Here is a 22,725-nt window from a genome sequence, read left to right on the forward strand (position 1 = left end):
TTATATTTTCTGCGGCCGCATCTGCGCAGGAGGTGGCATCTGCGATTCCAGTCTGGAATTTGTCATATAATGAAATACGCATGCACAATTAGTAACGGTTAATCGATTTGGTTCAGCTTGCCCAGTTTGTGTAGGTAAACCATCGAAAGCCGACCGAAATATTGTGAAAACTGCGAAATTCCAAGAAACAGGCAAAATTTGCTTGACCTCAAACTACTCGATATTTTTGTTTTTAGTTCCAATATATACCATTGGTCATAACGCCTCTATACATTCGGTCATTGCGGTTGAAACAAAATACTCGGAAATGTATGTCAAATGTTCCGGGGTATGGATCTATAAATAAAGAAATTCCGATGTTAAAATTCTTTATTTCATATCGGTATGGCGAAGATGGACTGTGCGCCGATTTCGCAATTATTACATGACAGATGACAAATCATTATACCATATACCGGTCGCATAGCAACTTACATGATATATGCAATATAAAGAATGACATGTATATGATGACAGAACATTACATCAACTATCGGTTGCCTAACAACTTATATAATAGTAATATAATGAACATTATCCGATGACATTGGATTTAATGTTGTAATACTGATTCAAAGATAACAATACTGAACAAATGATAGTTTACACGTTCAAAATGCAAAGTTCTGACTTTGGCTCGCAAGTTGTACATTTAAAACTTTTGTCTAGGGGTTATTTTAGTTATAATTATCATTGAACTCACATGTACATGTACTTCAATTACCTTACAAAGATAACATACAATACTATGAGTAAGAATAAGCAAACAAATCTATATTGTAAGGTGACTGTGTCTCTCATTACAAGTAATAGATCTCTAATTATTACGTAATATTTTGTAAAGAACACTTAATGGTATTAAACATGACACTAATAACAACGTATCCTTTAGTATTTTAAAGTACCGACGCATGCATCTAATAACAAAATACTATGAACAAGGAAATAACTGGACATACATTGAATAACAACGCATTCGACAGAATGGGACCTTAATACTGACTAGTTGTAGTTTGCACGCAAAATGATGTTTGAAGATCATCTACACCGCCACACCCCCCCGTAAAACAAATGTCGTCCCGACATTTGCAATAATACTTACTGAGAGGCAAACTGACATTAAAACGGCATACATAACTACTACTAAAACTACCTCTAATACTACATTATGTTTTTCCTACTATAATATCAAGACAATTAAACACATGAACTTGGCATATTAAATATACAACGTTCGACAATTTCAAAATAACATCATTTTTCCCTTGACAAAGTTCCAAATTCCAACCAGAGACACCACACTAAGGCGATCGCTTTAGCCTTACCTCTAATCCTAACAACGATACTCTACTCTGCTGAGCCGCATACCCGAACAGCAATACTCTACCCTAAAAGTCGGGTTCGTCACCAAAACGACAATATAGTCACACTGCGTAAATATTACAATAAAATAGGTGAGGGGTGATCAAGCCCTACATTTGTCAATTTCAAACATATCGACTACTTCCTCGCTTCAACCTCTGAATCCAACCCTCAGGCGTAAGTCATCCTGCTCAAGGCCCCCTCTCATCAGGCGTAAGTCATCTTGTGTCCGTACATTAGAGGTATTCACTAATGGAGTCTGACTAAAAGAATAGGAACACTTACCTCGACATAAGGTGGACTATAGTAGCATTATATGCGAGAGATCTCCGGATGATTTCCACATATGCATTACCCATATTCACCTACCACCAATTATCGATTGGGTACAACCCACAGGATACATTCATAACTTGATGGTACCCTGGCTTACCAAGTTCATCGTACGTGAGTCTCATATTGGGCTTTCTCTGCCTTGCTATTCGCCGAGGCTCATTCTCATCAGTTTCACTATCTGAACCAGTATCATGGAGCTCACCATCTTCTTCATCGGTACTCTGAATCTCATCAACATCACTGACCTCTACAGCGACACTACTATGATCATCAATCGAATGATCTCCACTTGAAACGAGTTCTTCAGCTTTTTCATCAACATCGCTCACTTCTACGGCGACACTTCTGTGCTCATCAATTGAATGGTTTTCGCTTGGAACAAACTCTTTCGCTTCTGGGTTCAAAGAATATTCCCTCAGTTCCAACTCCATCAACGATTCGTACCCAGTTGCACTTGAAGATGTTCTACTAGCCTTATCCGCTTGTATAACTTCCTGTCCTTTATACATCGGCATGGCTTGCTCCTTAGCGTTTTCTCTTGATGGTTTAACATTTAACCTTTTACCCTCAAAAGTCACAAGGCAACATTGCGTCTCTATGCATTACCTTACTCTTTCCATTACCTATTTCCGGTTTAATTTCATATACAGGAGAATCCTCGGCCATTCGTTTCACAATTAAGTAAACACTATCCTCCCAATATGATCTAAACTTACCGGGACCTCCTCTTTCTCCGAAATTCCGCACCAGAACCCTGTCATCAGGTTGAAGAGATTGGCTTACTCTTGCCCGATCGTGCTTCTTTTTCGCATCTTCTTCTGCTTTACTTACCTTCTCTCTAGCTATCCCAAACGCCTCTTGAAGACCTGCCTTCCACTTCAAGACGTAACCTCTATGCGTTTCTTGGTCAGTCGTTTCATCTTGACCAAACACTAGGTCGATTGGTAATCTTGGCGAACGACCGAATAAAAGGGAAAATGGCGCATACCCAGTAGAATCATGTTTAGTACAGTTGTATGCATGCGCTACCTTATTCAAATGGCTCTTCAAATCTGTTCTTTTTTCCTTGTCTAGTGTTCTCAGCATTCCCAGAAGTGTTCGATTAAACCTTTTTACCTGTACATTCCCTTGTGGATGGTACGGTGTGGTTCGAGAATGGGTGATACCACAAAACTTCTCTAGACTTAAAAACAGATGGTTCTCAAACTCCCGACCTTGATCATGGTGTAACCTCTGCGGAAATCCAAAGCGCATGAAGAAGTCGTTGAACATTTTTTCTGCAGCAGTTCTACCTGACTTGTTCCTCGTTGGGTATGCCTGTGCGAAACGGGTGAAATGGTCCATAATGACGAGTATATACTCATAACCACCCTTGCTTCTCTCTAGATGGAGATAGTCAATTGACACTTATTCAAATGGGTAAGATGTCCCTATCGGCTGCAATAGTGCCTTACGAGGAAGATTGGCTCTCTTGTCCTTTAAACAACCTCAAACCTCGGTAATGAAGTGGTGTATGTCTTCTTCCATTTTTGGCCAATAGAATCGAGCTTTTACAAGGTCCACTACCCGTTCTTTTCCAAAATTACCCATTTCTTCATGTAGTTCATAAAAGACACGCCGATGGTATTGTTTCGGAAGGACTAGTTGTTTGGAACTATTAGTTCTTCTACGCAGAAGTTCAGATCTATCCATGAACAACTTACCTCTCTCAGTTTGCAATTGTCTGACAAACCGTGGTCATTACCGTTAAGGATCTGATTCTCTGACAACATTCTCACAATAGCACTGTCTATCTGCTGTGCCTTTCGAATTTCGTCTATGGAAAATCCTTTAAGAGTTGGTGTGATATTCTTACCTTCATCTGCATCAGCTTCATCAGTAAGCAGCATCTCCCTTACACTTCCCATACTGCTACGATTTAAACTTACCCTCACCCATGTATTGGTTTCATCCATTGTGGTTTCTTTAGTGCAACATGTGTGATACTCATCAAAGTCAGTTGGCATACGTGACAGGCCATCAGCATCATTATTTAACTTGCCAGGTTTATATCGTATTCGAAATTTGAAGTCGGCCAGTTCAGCCAACCATCGATGTCTTGTTGCATCAAGCTTTGCAGTCGTTTGGATGTATGTCAACGGGTTATTGTCACTGTAAACCGTGAACCCTGGACAGTAGTACAAGTAATCTCTGAACCGCTTTGTTACCGCCCATTTAAGAGCAAGGAACTCTAATTTTCCTGAATGTAGATGGTAATTTGATTCTGCCGGCGTTAACGTTCTACAGCGTAATTTCACACCTGTCGTCTGCGCGTTGTGCGTCAAAGCCGATAATTACACCTTTGTCGCCTGCGCGTAGCATGTTAATTTTATAATGTCGTCAAAAGCCGACGACGAGGCCGACAACACATGCATGAACATGATATCTAATCAACGTGTGACCACATGCATCAACGACGTAAGGCAGTTCTGCGAGCAAAACACGGGCGGAAGCCAGTTCTTCAATTTCCTTGACAAATTGGAGAAATATGTTACACGCGTCCAGTTTAGTGCTGCTAACGCCGGTGTTCAGAAAGACATCGCGTCTTATTTAAAAAAAAGTGAATTCATTTCCGAAAATGTATGCATATGTATTTACATGTATGATGCGCAATGCATTATATTTTATATGTTCTGTAATTAGAGAAAGATAAAAAGAAGAAAAAGAATCGTTTTATTCCTCCGTTTGTTACAAGTAGAAATATATTGCTATCTGACTAGTTTACGTTTTTAAGTAAAACAATTATTAAAAGTACAGTGTGACCGAACCATGCGAATTCCACAATGTTGTATTTTTTCAGGATCAAAGAAGTCGTCTGTCAAATGTTTATTTCGAATAATCGTTAATCCGAAGTTTTTTTAACGGTCCCGACGACTTCGAAATAACGGTGTTGAAGTGTACTTCCATATGCGACTACTGCCATCTTACCATCGTTCTGTGCCTAATACAAAACGCTACGAAGTCCAATCTGAGACGCATCCACGTGAAGTTCGAATTCTTTGTTAAAGTACGGATAGGCAATAGTCGGTCTTGTGCATAAAACGTCAATGATTCCCTCCATTATCATTTGATGAACCGATGCTCAGTCAACCTTTTGTTTAGAAGACACCTGACCATGTTTCGCTGGTACCTTACCTGCGTTCAAAAGGTCATACAGTGGTTTCGCCCTTCTTGAGAAATCTTTGACATACCGCCTGTAATATCCCAGAAATCCCAGCACCTGACGGACGTCACCTACCGTTTAAATAGTTCTTGATTTTAATGCTAAGACGGCCGAAACGTCAGCTGGGTCCATGCAATACCCTTTCTCAGAGACCAAATGCCCAAGATATCTTACCTGTTTTTTGAACAGTTCACATTTCTTGAGTTTTAGCTTTATACCTTTAGCCTTGAGCCTCTGCAGTACAGTTTTCACATCGATCAGATGTTGCTCAAACGTTTTGGAGAAGATCAAGATGTCATCGAGATACGGTATGCAAATTCCGTCTCTCAGACCTTCAAGACAACTTTCTTATCCACTCATAAAAACCCCATGGAGTGGTAAATGCGGTAATAGGACGACACTCTTCCTTAACAAAACCCTGATGGTAAGCTTTACCCTGATCCAAGACTGTGAACCATGAAATACCTCCTAGACCATCAAGTGACCCATTATTGCTGCTTCTTCCTGTATTTGCGCGATGATTATCTGAGATATTAACTCTATGATTCTATATTCTCAAATCTTTTCTATAAAGAAGGAATGTAGTTGACAATTGTTAATAGTTTTATTTGATCGTTCGTCAAAAAGTTGTAATTCTGTTACTCTTGTATCTTCAATGCAATTGAGTAATTAAATAGTAATTAAATTGAATGCGTTTTAATTCCCTTTTATTATTTTTTAATTTGAGTTACAATGCTATGACGTTAAATTTTATTTTCACTTAAATGTATTATGAATATTGCTGGGCCAAGTGTGAGGTTGAGCGCTCTATAACCAGGTTTAAACCCCCAATGCTTTGCATTGACCGTTCCAAGGCGGTGACCCCAGCTTTATTCATATTTTGTGTTTATGTTGGTTTGTATTGTGCTGTATTGTGCAGTTTTGTACTGTTTGGGCAATCGGTCACTTGCCTTAAATAAAGGACCAACTAATTGTTTTTAATGAAAATTCAATACTGCTCCAGCAGCTGGAGTTTCACTTCTTTATATTGTATCCGAGGGATCGGAATCTGACCTTGAATAGTCTTGTTATTTAATTGGCGATAGTCAATGCACAGTCGTAAGGATCCGTCCTTTTTACTTACACAGACTATTGGAATTGAATAAGGAGACTTTGACTTTTTTATCCAACCCTTATTCACTAAGTCTAAAATATAATTTTTTACCTTTTTTTGTAACGGTGTTGGCACGGACGTATAGGTGTTCCGTACGGGTTCACTATCTCAGAGCTTGATCTCCATTTCAAGGTCGGGTGCAAATCCCACATCATTGTCTCCTTTTGAGAAAGCGTCCTGTTCTGCGAGGAGCATCTCCTGTATTTGTCTTACCTGGTCCGATGTCAACCCCTCAGTGTTCACCATATCTAACTGAAAAGCGTCATCACTTATCTCTTCAGAAAAACCCACTTCACACTGCACACTGTTGACTGTCGGCTTGGGCTGTATCTGATTACGCTTATCAGTCAGGGTAATATATGACTTAATAGTAGTAATGGAACCTAACACCTGTCTTTTAGGAAGTACGATGTCATGATAAGAATTATTTTCGATAGGAACCTCAACCGAACAAGTGGAACCCTTAGGTACAGTTACAATAACTTCATGTGCAATTAACCCCTTCGGCAACGACTCAATTGCTAGTTCAAAGTATGCCGTGTTTGTCTCAAATACAGTCTTACAATGCATAAAACACTTTACCCATTTAGTGGTACCAGCTGGTATTGTTACACTATTTTTACCTATCTTTACTTGTCCATAATCGGACTCATCTCTTATCAATTTACACAGGGAAACTGCGGCATCTCTTGACAAGCAATCAATTGCATCAACCAGTCGTTGACCCATTATATCTTCACCAACCAAGTCTTGGTAGATAGTTATGACATTGAAACCAATTATTGGTTTATTGACTGAGTCAATACTGGATACCAAAAATGGCACGTCAAGAGACTCCGACTGTTTTCCAATTTTAAATTGTATGTTCACAAAACCATCATAGGGAATAACGTCAACACTTGCAGATTCAATGTTTAAACCAGTTATGTGAGTTATAGGCTGAATCTGAACACCTAGATCTTTACACAGTTTAGATGGTATGATTGACACCTGGGCACCAGTGTCCCATAGACAGTGAATGTTGGTTTCATTTAATGAACAATTAACTACACATTTCTCTCCCACTAGATTTACAATTTTGTTCTTCACTGAAGATATTAACGGAAATATATTGCCCTTGGTGTTTAGAAGGTTACTAGTATCACTATGTTTGCCATTTTCTAATTCTGTTATTCGAGTATTTATGAGATTAATATCTAGGGGAGTAGTTTCTGTCCTTGTGGCCACTGGCCTCCCTGCGCCAGTGACCCTTTCCCGTTTAAAGATTCCTTTCCATGAAAACACCCCCGGGCCATGTGGCCTGCTGATCCGCATTTGAAACAGTGGTCACATCTCTATCTATTGTTAGTGACACAATCTTGACAAAATCCTCTCTTCTTTTCTTTTCCACGTCCAGTCTTTTGCAACGTGTTAACTTGTTCTTGGAGTTTCTTGACCATATCCTCGATGGATTTCATATTATCGTCAACTTTAGCACTCGAAACAGTTTTTGTCTTGACTTTCTGCTTATGCTCAGTTTCAACCAGGTTGATTTCATTTAGAGCTTTCATAACTTCGACGTCTTAACCCCTGGAACTAGCACAGTTCGTAGTCGGTGCCTTATATTGTCGTCCCTTACCTGTCTGTAAAGCGTGAATAAACATCCTTTCGACGAGTGTTACATCGTATGGAATGTGGTCCTCTTCTGTAGACGCCGTGATCAGTTTTTGTTTCAAATATAGCGACCTCATCAAAAACTCTGTTTCTGATTCGTGGCTTCCTTGTGACAAGTTACAAAGTTTCTTGTAAAGTTCTGTATGGGTTTGACCCTTAAAATATGATTGCAGTATCTCCTTAAGTACATCCTTGGTCAATGCATCTCTACCTTCAACATAATGCCTTAATTTCGACCCGGCTTGGAATGCCCTGATCACACCCTCCACAACTTCTCTATCGGTGTGTCCTTTTGCAAGTCCGTTTGCTATTTGTCTCCTCAAACTGGCGAAACTCTAACCCCCTGCATCTGCGATGGTACCATGCACCTTAAAGTCCTTTTTGAAAATGGTCGGAACGCTAGGTACCACAGGTGGTGGCGTTGGTGGCTTTGATGGGACCGTCCCACCATGCCCTGTAATACTGACAGAAACGGGTGGCACTGTTGGAGGCGTTGTCGCACACACTTCTTTAACATGCTGCTCTAGTTCTTCTCAAAGATTAATTTTCTTTTCTTCATTCTTTTCTATGATGATGTTTGCCAGTTGCTCTTCTAAATATTCAACTTGTTCATATGTCGTAACTGAGTGAACAGTCGGTTTTGACGTCACAAGTTTGATCAGTGCTGTCAATCGATCCGCCTCCAGGTTATATATGATTTTTCTGATATCGACTATTTTCTTCCTGGTACTGGTCGGATCCATCTTGATGTTGTTGTTGTTGTTGTTGTTGTTGTATTAGATTTAGATCCCGGACAAGCCCCCAAAATGTTCCGGGGTATGGATCTATAAGTAAAGAAATTCCGATGTTAAAATTCTTTATTTCATATCGGTATGGCGAAGATGGACTGTGCGCCGATTTCGCCATTATTACATGACAGATGACAAATCATTATACCATATACCGGTCGCATAGCAACTTACATGATATATGCAATATAAAGAATGGCATGTATATGATGACAGAACATTACATCAACTATCGATTGCCTAACAACTTATATAATAGTAATATAATGAACATTATCCGATGACATTGGATTTAATGTTGTAATACTCATTCAAAGATAACAATGCTGAACAAATGATAGTTTACACGTTCAAAATGCAAAGTTCTGACTTTGGCTCGCAAGTTGTACATTTACTACTTTTGTCTAGGGGTTATTTCAGTTATAATTATCATTGAACTCACATGTACATGTACTTCAATTACCTTACAAAGAGAACATACAATACTATGAGTAAGAATAAGCAAACAAATCTAAATTGTTAGGTGACTGTGTCTCTCATTACAAGTAATTGATCTCTGATATTAATTATTACGTAATATTTTGTAAAGAACACTTAATGGTATTAAACATGACACTAATAACAACGTATCCTTGAGTATTTTAAAGTACCGACGCATGCATCTAATAACAAAATACTATGAACAAAAAAGGAAATAACTGGACATACATTGAATAAAAACGCATTCGACAGAATGAGACCTTAATACTGACTAGTTGTAGTTGGCACGCAAAATGATGTTTGAAGAGACAATAACACAAACATGGAAACTAATCTGAATGACCATTATATAATCAAACTAACAATAACTCATTCATGTATGGACTTCAAAAAAACATTTGATTTGTTTAAACAACACACACTATAATAAACAACCATACACTGTTAATTCCGTGTTTCTTGTACTTTACCATGATGTAGGGATCAACAATATATACAGAGGGAATGATAAATTGCATTTATTTCCTGAGATTGCATATTAAGTTGTATTGGCTACTTCACTAAAGAACCAGACAATTACGTAAAGGAAAAACGCACCGAGCTAACTGTAGTGTTGTGTGTAAATGAATAGTTGAATGTAACCTGTGGTGTTTTGGTACGACTAGGAGTTTGGGTAATGAACGCTTTCTGAGTAGCATGGTCTTGTTGTCTTTAAACCCGTAATTGGCCATTTATAACGTGCTTGTACGAGCTACAACACTAAACTGGCGACGAGGATGGCCAACCTTCCTCCATTTCCTTCGTTCAACATCCATGACAGCGGCGACACGTCAAATTCTTCGTCAAATTCAGCCGGCGTACGGTGGCGTAAGTGGACGGAAAAATTAGACAATTTAATCTGTGCACTGGACATTGATATTGACAAGCGCAAAAAGGCTCTCCTTCTGCATTACTGTGGCGAAGAGTGTTTCGACATATATGACTCGTTCACTGATGAACAAAAAGGGGTAGGTTCTACTAAAACTGTACAGAATGAAAACGGTGATAACATAGAAACCCCTGACGAATATGGAAAATTGTGTTCCTCATTCAAAAACTATTTCACTCCGAAACAGAATCTTACCTACGAAATCTATAAGTTTAGGCAGTCGAAACAAGAATCTGGTGAGTCGATCGACACCTTTACACAAGGCTAAGAACCCTTGCAGCGACATGTGAATTTCACAACAAGGACACTGAGATCCTTAACCAAGTTATACAAGGATGCACGTCTACACGCATCAGACGTCGAGCTCTGCGAGATAACTTTACTCTTGACAGACTTATTGAAGAGGCTCGCGCATTGGAGGTTTCCGAGGTTAGAGCGTCTGACATGGAGGGACGGCAAGCAGCTAACGCTAACGCTATCCACACTATCCCTGGTGGTTCGCGTGGTCGTGGTGTATCTTCGCGTGGTCGTGGTGTGTCTTCGCGTGGTCGTGGTGTGTCTTCGAGTGGTCGTAGTGTATCTTCACGAGGTCGTGGTTCCTACAACAACCCATCCCAGGCATCAAGAACTGGCACTGACTGTCGTAACTGTGGTGGCAAACATGTAGACCGGAAGTGTCCGGCATTTGGGAAGAAGTGTCATCATTGTGGCAAATTAAATCATTTTCAAACAGTTTGCAGATCAAGATTACAACATGTGAACTATACAGAAGCCAGTACTTCAGAAGCTACACAAAATAGTTCTAGTGATGAATCTGTATTTAACCTTTGTTGTACAAATTCTAGCATACCCTCTGTTTGTGTTAATATTTTTAACAGTGATGTTAAATTTTTGATTGATACTGGTTCTAGTGTAAATATAATGAATGAAAATATTTACAATAACATGAGCAGCAAACCTTCTCTTCAACAGCCTGTACCATTGATTTTTGCATACGGTGCATCTCAACCTTTAGATGTTAAGGGTTATTTTAGAACAACCATAAGGGTAAAACAGTTACTGCTGACATGTATGTTGTAGGTAACACTGACTCTAGGCAGTCCAGCTGTCTCCTTGGGGCCAAAACTGCTCAAGCTCTGGATATTGTTCAGTTTGCATTTTCTTCGTTTGCAGCTTCAAGTTCTATTCCAGATCAGTACCCTTCTCTGTTTGATGGCAAGATGGGCAAGATAGAGGGCATCTCTGTGAAACTGCACATTGATCATGATGTTCCCCCAGTGACACAGCGTCATAGGCGAATTCCATTCCATGTACGCAAAGATGTTGAGGCTGAACTCAAGCGTCTTGAAGACCTTGATGTTATTGAGCCTATTTCAGGTCCCACACCCTGGGTAAGCCCCGTTGTAGTTGTCCCCAAAAAGTCAAAAGGTGTTCGTGTTTGCATTGACATGCGTGAGGCTAACAAGGCTATCTCTAGGGAGAAACACCCTATGCCAACTGTGGAAGAACTTATGTCAGATTTGAATAGTTCTACAGTATTCAGCAAACTTGATCTGTCCAACGCATATCACCAACTTGAACTTGATGAGTCCAGCAGGTACATCACTACTTTTGTCACTCATGTTGGTTTACGGCGCTACAAACGTCTATTGTTTGGTGTGAATGCTGCATCTGAAATTTTCCAGAAGACGGTTGCAGACCTCCTTGCTGACATCCCTGGTGCAAAGAACTTGGCAGACGACATCATTATTCATGGTAAATCTCAGTCAGATCATGATCGAGCACTTAGCCTTACATTGGAGCGACTGAACAGATGTGGTGCCAAACTCAACAGAGATAAATGTGTCTTTTCTGTAAACAAAATCTCTTTCTTTGGCCATGTTTTCAGCGATACAGGTGTTTCGGCTGATCCAGAAAAAATTAAGGCTATTGTAGGTCACTCAGCTCCTCAAAACCCAGCTGAAGTAAGATCTTTCCTTGGCATGACGCAGTATGTTTCTCGATACATACCTCACTATGCAACCATGACTGAGCCACTCAGACGTCTCACTAGGCAAGATGTTCCTTGGGATTGGTCAAGTGATGCCCAAAATGCTTTTGATAGTTTGCGATCTGCTCTGTCTAGTACTAAGGTGATGGCTTACTTTGACCAGAACAAGTCAACTGAGGTTCTTGTTGATGCATCCCCTGTTGGAGTCGGAGCGATTCTCACTCAGGAAGGTAGAGTTATATGTTACGGAAGCCGTGCACTCACAGACGTGGAACAGCGATATTCACAAACAGATCGTGAGATGTTAGCTGTTGTTTATGGTGTTGAGCACTTCCATCTGTATCTCTTTGCTTCTGAATTCAAGGTGATCACAGATCACAAACCCCTTCTAGGTCTTGTGAACAGTCGTAAACCTGCTTCTGCGCGCATTGAGAGATGGCGTCTTCGGTTGATGCCGTATCAGTTCACACTCGAGTATCGTCCAGGTAAAGATGACCTGAATCCTGCTGACTATATGAGCAGGCACCCATTCACGAAGCCAAAACGTGATAATGCAGCTGAGGCTCATGTTGCTTTCATTGTCCAGAAGGCAGTACCGAAAGCTATGTCCTTACAGGAGATTCAAACCGCAACCAGAGAGGATGCTACACTGCAGAAAGTTATGACAGCCATTCAGTCCGGCAACTGGTCTCACTCCGATTGTACGTCCTTTGTCAGGTTTCGAGATGAGTTTTCGATAGTAGATGGTGTTATTTTGCGTGACCACCGCATTGTTGTTCCCACTTCCTTGCAGCAGCATGTTGTCGAAATTGCTCATCATACCCACCAAGGCATGGTTAAGACAAAGCAACTAGTTAGGGAGAAGGTGTGGTTCCCCGGCATTGATAAGATGGTTGAGGATGCGGTTAGATCTTGTATCCCATGTCAGGCTTCATATCCCGGTCCAAACAAACGAGAACCTATCTGTCCTACAAAGCTTCCTTCTAAGCCATGGGAAGAAGTTGCTGTTGACTTTGCAGGTCCTTTCCCATCTGGCCAATACTTGCTTGTTGTAATGGATGAACACAGCCGGTTCCCAGAAGTGGAGATTGTTTATTCGACAGCTGCCAAAGTTGTTGTACCTAGATTGAAGTCTATCTTTGCTCGACAAGGATTTCCCTCTGTCCTGAAGTCAGACAATGGTCCTCCATTTCAGGGACAGGAATTTGCAGAGTTTGCTTCTACCTGTGGGTTCAAACACCGAAGAATTACTCCTCTTTGGCCTGAGGCCAACGGAACTGTAGAAAGGTTTATGGCCACACTTAACAAGTTTGTTAGGGCTGCAGTTGCTGCGAACCGTGATTGGAGAGATGAACTTCATGATTTTCTCATGCACTATAGAGCAGCTCCCCATGCATCCACTCAGATATCCCCCTTTGAAGCCCTTGTTGGGAGAAAGATGAGTATGGGACTACCTGAAATCTCAAAGCCTGTCTATCCTGTTTCTGTCTCTACTCGTTTGGCGATAAATGATGCAAACAGTAAGCAAAAGATGAAACAGTATGCAGACAGCAGACGTCACACAAGTCCGTGTACATTGATAGCAGGTGACCAGGTGCTGGTCAAACAGCGTAAGGTTGACAAACTTACACCTCCATATAACCCTGACCCTTACACAGTCAAAGAGAGACGTGGAAGCATGGTTATCGCTGATAGGAATGGTCATACCATTACTCGCAATTCCTCACATTTCAGACCTGTTAATGCTAGTATTCCTGATCCTGATCCTGAGGGTGAACCTGAAAGCATTGTTGAATGTCCAGTCCCTCAGTTACCTGACCTTGGTTCGAGTCAATCTGATTTGTCTCCTACAATGACTCCTGTTCCCTTGCGCAGAAATCCACCTAGAGCAGCGGGAATGCCTAAGAGACTCTGTGATTTTGAACTGACATAGGTTAGCAGTGTCTGTTTTATTCAAGATCATGATATTTGAAAAATCATTGGAAGTTTTGATATAAGTTTAATTTTTGTTTAAATTGTTAACATTGTTAAATGATTGTTTTATCAATGTAAAATAATAATCATTTTACGCCATGATCATTTATAGGCAATGACAAGCTATTAAACTTAAGACATTAGGATTAAGTTAATAACATTATATTGTTGTATAATAATTAAACAAAGTATCAAAAGGATTTCCCATTAAGCATATGGCTGCTAATGTTTATTGTCTATTCAAGTAATCTTTGATTATATGCCTGAACCATGAGTGTATGTTGAATGTGAGTTGTTTATTATTACCATTATGACTTACCTCCCACATAAATACTTATGCTTTGAACAATTGTGTGAAACTTTAGATTTCCTTGATATGTTTAAGTAAAGAAACTTTTATCAGAGTTATTATGAGAGTGGAGATTTGATTAATCTATAAGGACTGTGAAGTTTTGTGTTTTATTTACATGGACATTGAAACAAATTACTTTGATTACTTATTTTTTTTAAATGTTGCTCAGTAATTTGTTTAATTTAACTTTATGCAGTTTTTCTTTAAAGGTGGGGAGGAATGTAGTGTTGTGTGTAAATGAATAGTTGAATGTAACCTGTGGTGTTTTGGTACGACTAGGAGTTTGGGTAATGAACGCTTTCTGAGTAGCATGGTCTTGTTGTCTTTAAACCCGTAATTGGCCATTTATAACGTGCTTGTACGAGCTACAACACTAAACTAACCAATCAGAATCTACTACGACTGGTCCCACGTTTCCATATTAGGCGCTGAGGTCCTTGTCGAGAAACGGCACGGCCTGAACAAAGCAAATGTATGATTCCTAATTTACTGGTTTAAACACATAATTGATGATATTTCAGTCTCGATTTTTTAACAAAGAGGGCATTATGAACAAAATAATAATGTCCCGTTGAAAGTATATATCAATACGATATTAAGGGCATAGTGAGGACAGAAAGTAAAGAGTATACGTACCTATAAATAAAGAAATTCCGATGTTAAAATTCTTTATTTCATATCGGTATGGCGAAGATGGACTGTGCGCCGATTTCGCCAACAGATAAACTACCGAAAAGTTGTTAAATTACTAAAAATTTGAAGGGGGTACTTATTACTTACCATCTACACCGCCACACAAACTCTATACAAAAAGTGTTAGATAGGTGAGCGGCAGTGCATGCAGGAATGTGTATTAATATGAATAAACTCCATACTGCGCTCAATACTCCAATAGCGAAAGTTCGTTGAATTCGGATAATATTTCAATCACAGATTTAGCTTGTCGCGCTACGAACTTATTTAACCACAAGGAATATTCACGCTTTCAACATTTGAGGTAAAATCCGAAAATTGCGTTTTTTTCCATATAGACTATATAGGATCTGGCACGAGTTGTCATATCATACCATATTTTATTAACGAGTTCAGGAATTTTGTAAGTAAGCGAGCCTTTGGCGAGCTTACTAACGAATTTCCTGGACGAGTTTAAGAAAATATGGTATGATATGACAACGAGTGTGAGATCTTTTTTATCACATGCTTTTAAATGAGCAAATTAAATAAATATTTACTCAAATATAATGATTTATTTAATGCTTTCAGGTGGTTTATAGAAAAATATCAGTGAAATAAATCTGGTATTTCACTGTTGCAAACAGTGAAAAATAACAGTGACAAATAACGATATTTTTGACTGTTTTACTGTGAAATGACGTCATTTTTTCGACGAAATTACGTCATAAATCCAGCGACATTATCCAGTTAAACTCTTTTACAATGTAAATAAACGTTTATAAAAGCATAAAAGAAAAAGAAAAATTGTTGGATTCGTTGGAATATCGATTTTAATTCACTCGTGATCATAAACAATACATATTTTCACTCGTGGCTGCGCCACGAGTGAAGATATTATTGTATATGATCACTCGTGAAATAAAATTGATATTCCATCGAACCCAACAAATATCCTCTATAAATCCCGATACATTTCGTGACGTCATTTGACGTTGCAACGTCCTTTCAGCAAAATTAGAAAATGCGATTGGTCGGTTCACGAAAACTAAGCCAATGAAAACGCTTAAAAAAGTATACTACATGTTAGATAAAATATATGTAATGGTTATATAACATGGGTAACAGGGTATGGCATGTGATAAATATATATAGGTAAAGAGTTTAGTATTATATTTATTAATATCAAAAACGCTCAACTGCTACGGTCTTTCTCCGTCAGGTTCGTATTCAACGGCACCATACTGGATACAGAGGAGAAGGACTGGGATTTCTCCATGGATCTCAACGTGAAAAGCATGTACCGTATTTGCAGGGCCTTCCTGCCCAAGGTACGTTGTCGTCCGGGACGACCGCTCTGTATAAGGGAACACGTCATTCGCTGTTATCCCCCGTGATATTATAAATGACATTTATTAGAACACATTATATTATACGACACCAGGGGCGTAGATGTTATTAGGCACAGCTGGCCCGGGCCTACAATTTTTGATAAACATGAAAAAAATAAAAATGCTTCAATTTCGAAAAACGCATTAAAATCTTGACCCTGAGGGGGTGAGGTGTTAGAAATCTGCATTACATAATGTTTAGCCATTATTGTGCTTAAATATCCATGATGAATAACTCTAGTCAGATTATTTTATATATTTTAATGCTATATAATAACTGTGCTGTTTCATAATCTTTATCTACAGATATCTGTGCTTGAGTAGTTTCAATTTTAGCAGATTGCAAGGATGATTGTTTTGTCTAATTATCTAAATTGTCTAATTATCTAAATAATTAATTGATTGATTAGTTAGATAATTAATCGATTTCGTTACCCAATATGATGTTGCCATGTATTGCTCTTTTTGTCATGTTAAACAGTTTTTAACATTTTTAATAATGTGTCTTTAGTTATGTAACTGTATACTGTAAGTGCTATTGTGTTATCATGTAAATGTTGAGTTTATACGTCGGTTTGAAAAGCTCTTCAGAGCTTGTGTTAATTTGTTTATATACCCGACTTTATAAATAAATATTACTTGACTTGGCATATTGGCATAATCCTCAGACAGTGGATTCTGGTCGTGTTCAAAGGACATATCTTCCAATTATCAACTCTTCTTTCTGTGTGCATAGATGCTAGCTCGTTTCTTTCCACATGACTTGCTGTTACAAGTTTACATAGATCTACATGAAGATCTACTTGTCTCTCTTTCCATGCTTTCAACACTACAGTAAGTTGTAATCGATTATCGTTGGATTTTTAAGAAACATTCCGAATAATGTTTATGACCGCGGAAATTTAAAATGGAGCACTTTCCCCCGTATCCCGATCCATTGACTGAATCCGGGTCGGTTCGATCCCTTGATGCTGAACAAAAACAATATTTAGTTCTCTTACATTGAGATATAACAGTAAAACATCAAACAAAAACAGACCAAAGTCTTATATTTTCTTATCTTATTATTTGTCATAGATATGCTTTAAATCTCACCACAGGCGTTATAGGACTTAAATTTGTTCCAGGGGAGGACCCCCGGAACCCCCTTTTTTATGTATCATATAGGGCCTACAGCTCAAAAAATGCTAGCTACGCCCCTGGACACGCTACTGTAGGTATAACAATATTTATATACAACGCCTGGCTTTTTCTTACTTCCTTGCTATAGAGCTTTCATTTTGGGCCTTACAACGTAATTATCGGGTAACTACCTTTCATAGTAACCTCCCTAACCTAACGTAGTTTTTAACGTAGTTGCAGGGAATAGTCAGAATATTTTACATGTTAGGGGATTAAAACTATAAACATTAATTAGGCTATAACTAATACATCTTAATTCTTAATTGAAATTTTGTTAGACGCATACGATGTTTTCAGAAGGAGAGGATTTAAACTTCTAGAAACTTTCCTGTTCAGTGTAATGTAACTCTGCTTACTCCTACTCACAGGTTGTTAGCGTGCGGCTATGATACTAATTAGTAAAAACATCATTTTGAATGATAGATAATCAAATTATAACGAACAAAAATAAACTTCTCTGAAAAAAAAATCACTATCAAATATATATATAACAATGTATTCTACTCAATATCACCCGAAAACAGGATGCATCCCTTTGAACAGCCATAACTTCATCAATTGTGCAGCGATTTCCATGAACTCGGTCTTATTTAGTGCAGAAATAAATTTCTTTTCTTGAAATGTATATATCTTGTAATATTTTTACAAATGCTGGGTCAAATTGTAAGAAAAAAAACACAATACACAACTCGCGTGACCGACCTTTCTTGCGGAATTTAAAATAGCAAACTTGAGAGCTCGAGAGGGGAAGAAGACCAAGAGAAGAACATTAGAGCGAAACACCATCGTCAAGTGCCTATTCAGTACTTAACAGCCATATGGTATCTACGATCACCTTTCCAGGCTAGAACAGGTAATCTTCCGACATCGAAGAAGGCATAATTTACTAAACCACGACATGTGCCTGAGATTCAACCTTGGGGCATTTCCATGACGGCCCCAGGCAGTAAGCCGAAAAATGACTGAACACATGCATCCACCATCAAGCACTGAGCAAATGCGACTGGCCGGAACCTTTGAGCCTGTAGGAGTAGATGTATGGAATAATGGATGACAGCGTATCATACTAATCTTCTTGAAAGTTTGTAGTTTGTTCACGATCGCCTAGTATTTCCGACTGGAGGGGTCTATTATGATTAGTCTTACTGAGAGGTAAACGGAATACTCGCAGAGGATAGTTCGTGAATAATACAAGGCGTTTGCCGCTTCGATAATGTTATTTATGAGCAAAGTTCAGCTAATAATATTTATAAAAAAAACACTCAAGCAACGAAATAAAGACAAATCAACTCTCTTTTTTTCCAGATGATTACACATAATTCCGGAAATATCATAAATATGTCATCGGTCGCTTCCAGTATTAAAGGTAATCTATCTCAAAACTAAATGTTTATTTTAATACGAGTGTAGTATCTGTTGTTTCGAAGACCTTGGAAGTATTGTTTGTGTTCAGAACGAAGCTGTACTGTTAAATGTGTTAAAAACAATCGTGGTTGGAGTTTCATTTGGAGACAAATGTAAATTTATTGCAATTAATTATTAGTGTAGTAAGTAGTTGTTTCGTTTGAGGACTTCTCAAAGTCATGAAATGGTCTTAAAATATTGTCGCAAACTTTTCTAAAACACGTTAAGTGAATAATTAGGTAACCAATTTGTACTTTACTTTTTAACCCCGTTTTAATGTTTGTTAAAGCATTAAGTGGAAGAAATATACGTTTTAAAATATACGTTGTATATGACAGGTGTGCCTAATCGGTTTGTGTACGGTACCACAAAGGCGGCGGTGATCGGCCTCACGAAGGCGCTCGCAGCGGACTTCGTCGGCAACCACATCCGGGTCAATTGCGTATGTCCGGGTACGGGTCACGTGATTGTTTTTATCACACCATTTCGGAATCGTAGCAGACTAGCAATATGCTATTTGTGCAAATCAAATCGAACGTCTTTGGTTTAGATACTTATGAGTTGTCTCCGACCACCGTGCAATACCATCCTCTCTGCAGAGAGTGGTCGTATAGCTATGCTCTGATCTTGTAAACCATTTACATGTACTGTGATATCACGAAAAATAAGAAAAGGTATAGCATTCATGTAACTTTTCTTGATTGTTTTATGAACATAACCACGAAGTCTTATGATGCGGGTAAGTGTGGACGGCGAAGTCATTTATTATAGTCAAGATAATGCCACATATACAAAATAAATGGTATTTCTGAGTTTCCCGTTATGATAACGTGTTATTATATCATCATAAGAACATATCTTTGACTGTTTTAAAGATAATCTAGCTAGGACTTTGAATAGATACCTATTTCATGCAAACACATGATGAGACTAATCCGTTTATATAAACTTTTAAAACTAATACCGCCCCATTACTGTTCGCATTTTAGGCACGGTAGACACGCCATCGCTGCAGGGTCGTATCCAGGCCCAGCCCGACCCCGAGCAGGCCCGCAAGGACTTCGTGGCCCGCCAGAAGCTCGGGCGGCTTTGTACTGCACAGGAAGTCGCTAACCTTCTTCTCTTCCTGGCATCTGATGAGGTGAGTGTACGCTTTATTCTACGCAAAGGGTCGGTGGCTTAACGGAATTTGTATTAACTTGATTGTTGAGGAAACGTATGAGTTATTGGTTAGAACTGGGATCCCTTATCCTTTTATAAGATTTCCTCTATTTTCATTCCAAATAAGATTTCAAAATAGCTATAAACGTGGCTAGCTGTATTTAAAATCGATAGTGGTAAACCATGTAAGGGGTTGCAGTATTTTCAGCCTTTAAGTTGGTAGAGCAAGTACTTGATGACTAGAGAATAAATATGAGCCGTACTCTGTGAAAAGGCGGTTTAATGCATGTGCGTAAAGTGTCGTCTCAGATTAACCTAGGCTGTCTGCAAAGGCAAGTCAAAGACGACAATTTCCTCTTTTATTGTATTTTTCGTTTACAGAAAGTCTCTTCTGAGCAAAAATTCATGTTAAGGTAGAACGTTTCGTCCCTGATTAGCCTATGCGGACTGCAAAGGCTAATATAGGACGACACATTACGCACATTAAACCCCCTTTTCACAGAGCACGGCTCATATCAAGAATGCTGTGAGAGTGGGGATCGAACCCTGACCGCTAGGCGGACGCGATGTCCACTACGCACCCGCAACCTCTACCGGGTGGTTGACACTACCTTGAGTATAATCCCCATTAAGAAATGCCATTGATATTTGTCAGAATATGAATCTGGTAATTTATGAATTTCGCGTTTTAATACATACAATTGTGTTATTCTTGTGTTTTTTAACAATTTACTTTAAACTATAACACTAACCCTGCAGATTGATTTACCAGTACGGCTTAGTCGACATTTTTCGTAGAAAAAGCATATTTTATTTTTAAGAAACAACATAATGCCGTCGGTCCATATGTTTAGGCATGTGCTATAATAACAGGGAAAATGCGTTAAGTGTTGTCCCAAATACGCCTTTGCAGCCCGCACAGGCTAATCAAGGACGACTCTTTCCGCTTTATATTATTCTGATTTTGAAGTTAGTCTGTTTATAGTGAAAATCCAGTTTATGGGGAAAGAGTCCTCCCTCATTAGCCTGTACGAATTTGACATGCTAATCTCGGATGACACTTTTCGAACATGCATTCGTATGTTAAATTATTGAAAGCTTTTGTGCGCCCACAACTTGAATACGGGAACACAGTTTGGTATCCTTACCAACGGAAAAAAATATAAGTATTGAGGTTGTTCAGAGGGGTTCCACCATATTAATTCAAGGCCTTCAAAATGTGAACTACAATGATCGTTTAAAAAAGTTAAAACTACCCCGCCTTCCCCACAGACGTAGAAGAAGAGATATTATTCAGTGCTAGATGATTATTAATTAACTTGATGATATACCGTGTGAACGTTTTTTTCTCCTTTAACAAATGTATAACTAGAGGACACTGTTTTAAACTTGCAAAACCTAGATGTGAGACAAAGTTTAGGCTGAAAAGTTTCTCTCAAAGAAGCATATCAGAATGGAATTATTTACCTTATGAAGTAGTGTCTGCGAAGTCTTTAAATATTTTCAATAACAGACTTGACAAAGTGTAGGATAATGATGCTCATTACATGCTCTAACCTGTGTTATATGTCAATGGAGATATTGGACGTACCAAATACCATTAGATTTGTTTGGTGAAAAGTGTTTTTTTTAAACCTGTTAGTGCTTAAGAAGTCCAGTCATCATATGATAACGAAGTCGAAGATGTAGGCTAAAAGGATCCTGATCCTAACTTACGAGCCTAACCACGATTCTACGATATTCAGCCCCGATTCCAAGATCGCGGCTCCATAAATTATTACATTCTAATGTTGTGTCCTTTCTAATACATTCTAATGTTTTGTCCTTGTTCATGTTTCAGTCGGAGTACATAACAGGTCAGCAGTTCATCATTGACGGAGGCTGGAGCTTGTAGACTGGGCTCGTACATCCTGTGCAAGATCTCATGCAGCTCGTCCGTGCATCATACAGAACCTCGTGGTGGAACACTGTGGTTAATGCTCGGCGTAAAGTGTTATGTCAGATTAGCGGACTACATAGGCTAATCTGGGATGACACTTTACGCACATGCGTTTCGCCCAGTTTCTTCGGACGAAGCTCATACACAATAGCAGGGCTCACAATAGCGAACATTCCAATGCGTTTTAATACAATTTAATATTTATATTCAAGGTACACAATAAAACTAATTGAATATGTGTGTGTTATTTGACGTCCAATTGCTAGAATGAAAGACCCTTAATACGGCGGTCGTATGTTTGAGACCCGACGGAAACTTACATGTTGAGCTCACAATAGCCCACCGTGCTCATGCTCAGCTACTGGGTTAGATTAATATCCCCCAGTCCATGTGGTAGATTTACACGACTCTTCACAGGACTATCTCTGCGTGCTCTCTTTATTTTTTTTCTTATCTTTTAAGCCGGCTGTAGATGCAGGTCACCATACGTACACAAATATTAAAGAAGTGGAAACTCTTAAACCACAAGTTCCAGACGTTAAATACAAATGTATTAGGAATCCAAGATTTACGGTGGTCTATGCAAAACTTGCATTCATTCCCTAGCTAGTAGTAAAAACTGGCGGCCGGCCCCAGGCCTGCGTGATTTATTAAAAGGGATAAAGCAAAATAACTTTTTTTAAATCTTCGGTAAGGTCACAATGCCCATACTTTTTATA

At 38.9% G+C, this 22,725-nt stretch overlaps 2 protein-coding genes across 2 annotated transcripts in view; one reads left to right on the forward strand and one right to left on the reverse strand.

The window, feature by feature from the left end:
• The window catches only part of LOC127850354 (dehydrogenase/reductase SDR family member 6-like), a 28,371-nt gene extending 6,129 nt beyond the window's left edge, over window positions 1-22,242 (forward strand). Inside the window, exons 5-9 of the mRNA XM_052383328.1 lie at window positions 16,152-16,260; window positions 18,808-18,868; window positions 19,245-19,358; window positions 19,896-20,047; window positions 21,908-22,242. Of these exons, the coding sequence (XP_052239288.1) occupies window positions 16,152-16,260; window positions 18,808-18,868; window positions 19,245-19,358; window positions 19,896-20,047; window positions 21,908-21,961 (490 nt within the window). The 3' untranslated portion in view covers window positions 21,962-22,242. The remainder of the gene's footprint in view (window positions 1-16,151; window positions 16,261-18,807; window positions 18,869-19,244; window positions 19,359-19,895; window positions 20,048-21,907) is intronic.
• On the reverse strand, window positions 272-14,969 carry LOC127850353 (uncharacterized). The gene is made up of 2 exons (XM_052383327.1): window positions 14,894-14,969; window positions 272-8,569 (listed from the first exon to the last, which is right to left on the reverse strand). Exon 2 carries the CDS (start codon window positions 7,404-7,406, stop codon window positions 6,201-6,203), a length of 1,206 nt encoding a protein of 401 aa, XP_052239287.1. The 5' UTR covers window positions 7,407-8,569; window positions 14,894-14,969; the 3' UTR covers window positions 272-6,200.
• Window positions 22,243-22,725: the final 483 nt, after the last annotated feature.

Source organism: Dreissena polymorpha, chromosome 11, assembly GCF_020536995.1.
Source record: "Dreissena polymorpha isolate Duluth1 chromosome 11, UMN_Dpol_1.0, whole genome shotgun sequence".
Taxonomy (NCBI): Eukaryota; Metazoa; Mollusca; class Bivalvia; order Myida; family Dreissenidae; genus Dreissena; species Dreissena polymorpha.

Excerpts from the sequence above, each read along its gene's own strand:
- LOC127850353 (XM_052383327.1), bottom strand. The coding sequence starts at position 7,406 with ATGCGGATCAGCAGGCCACATGGCCCGGGGGTGTTTTCATGGAAAGGA.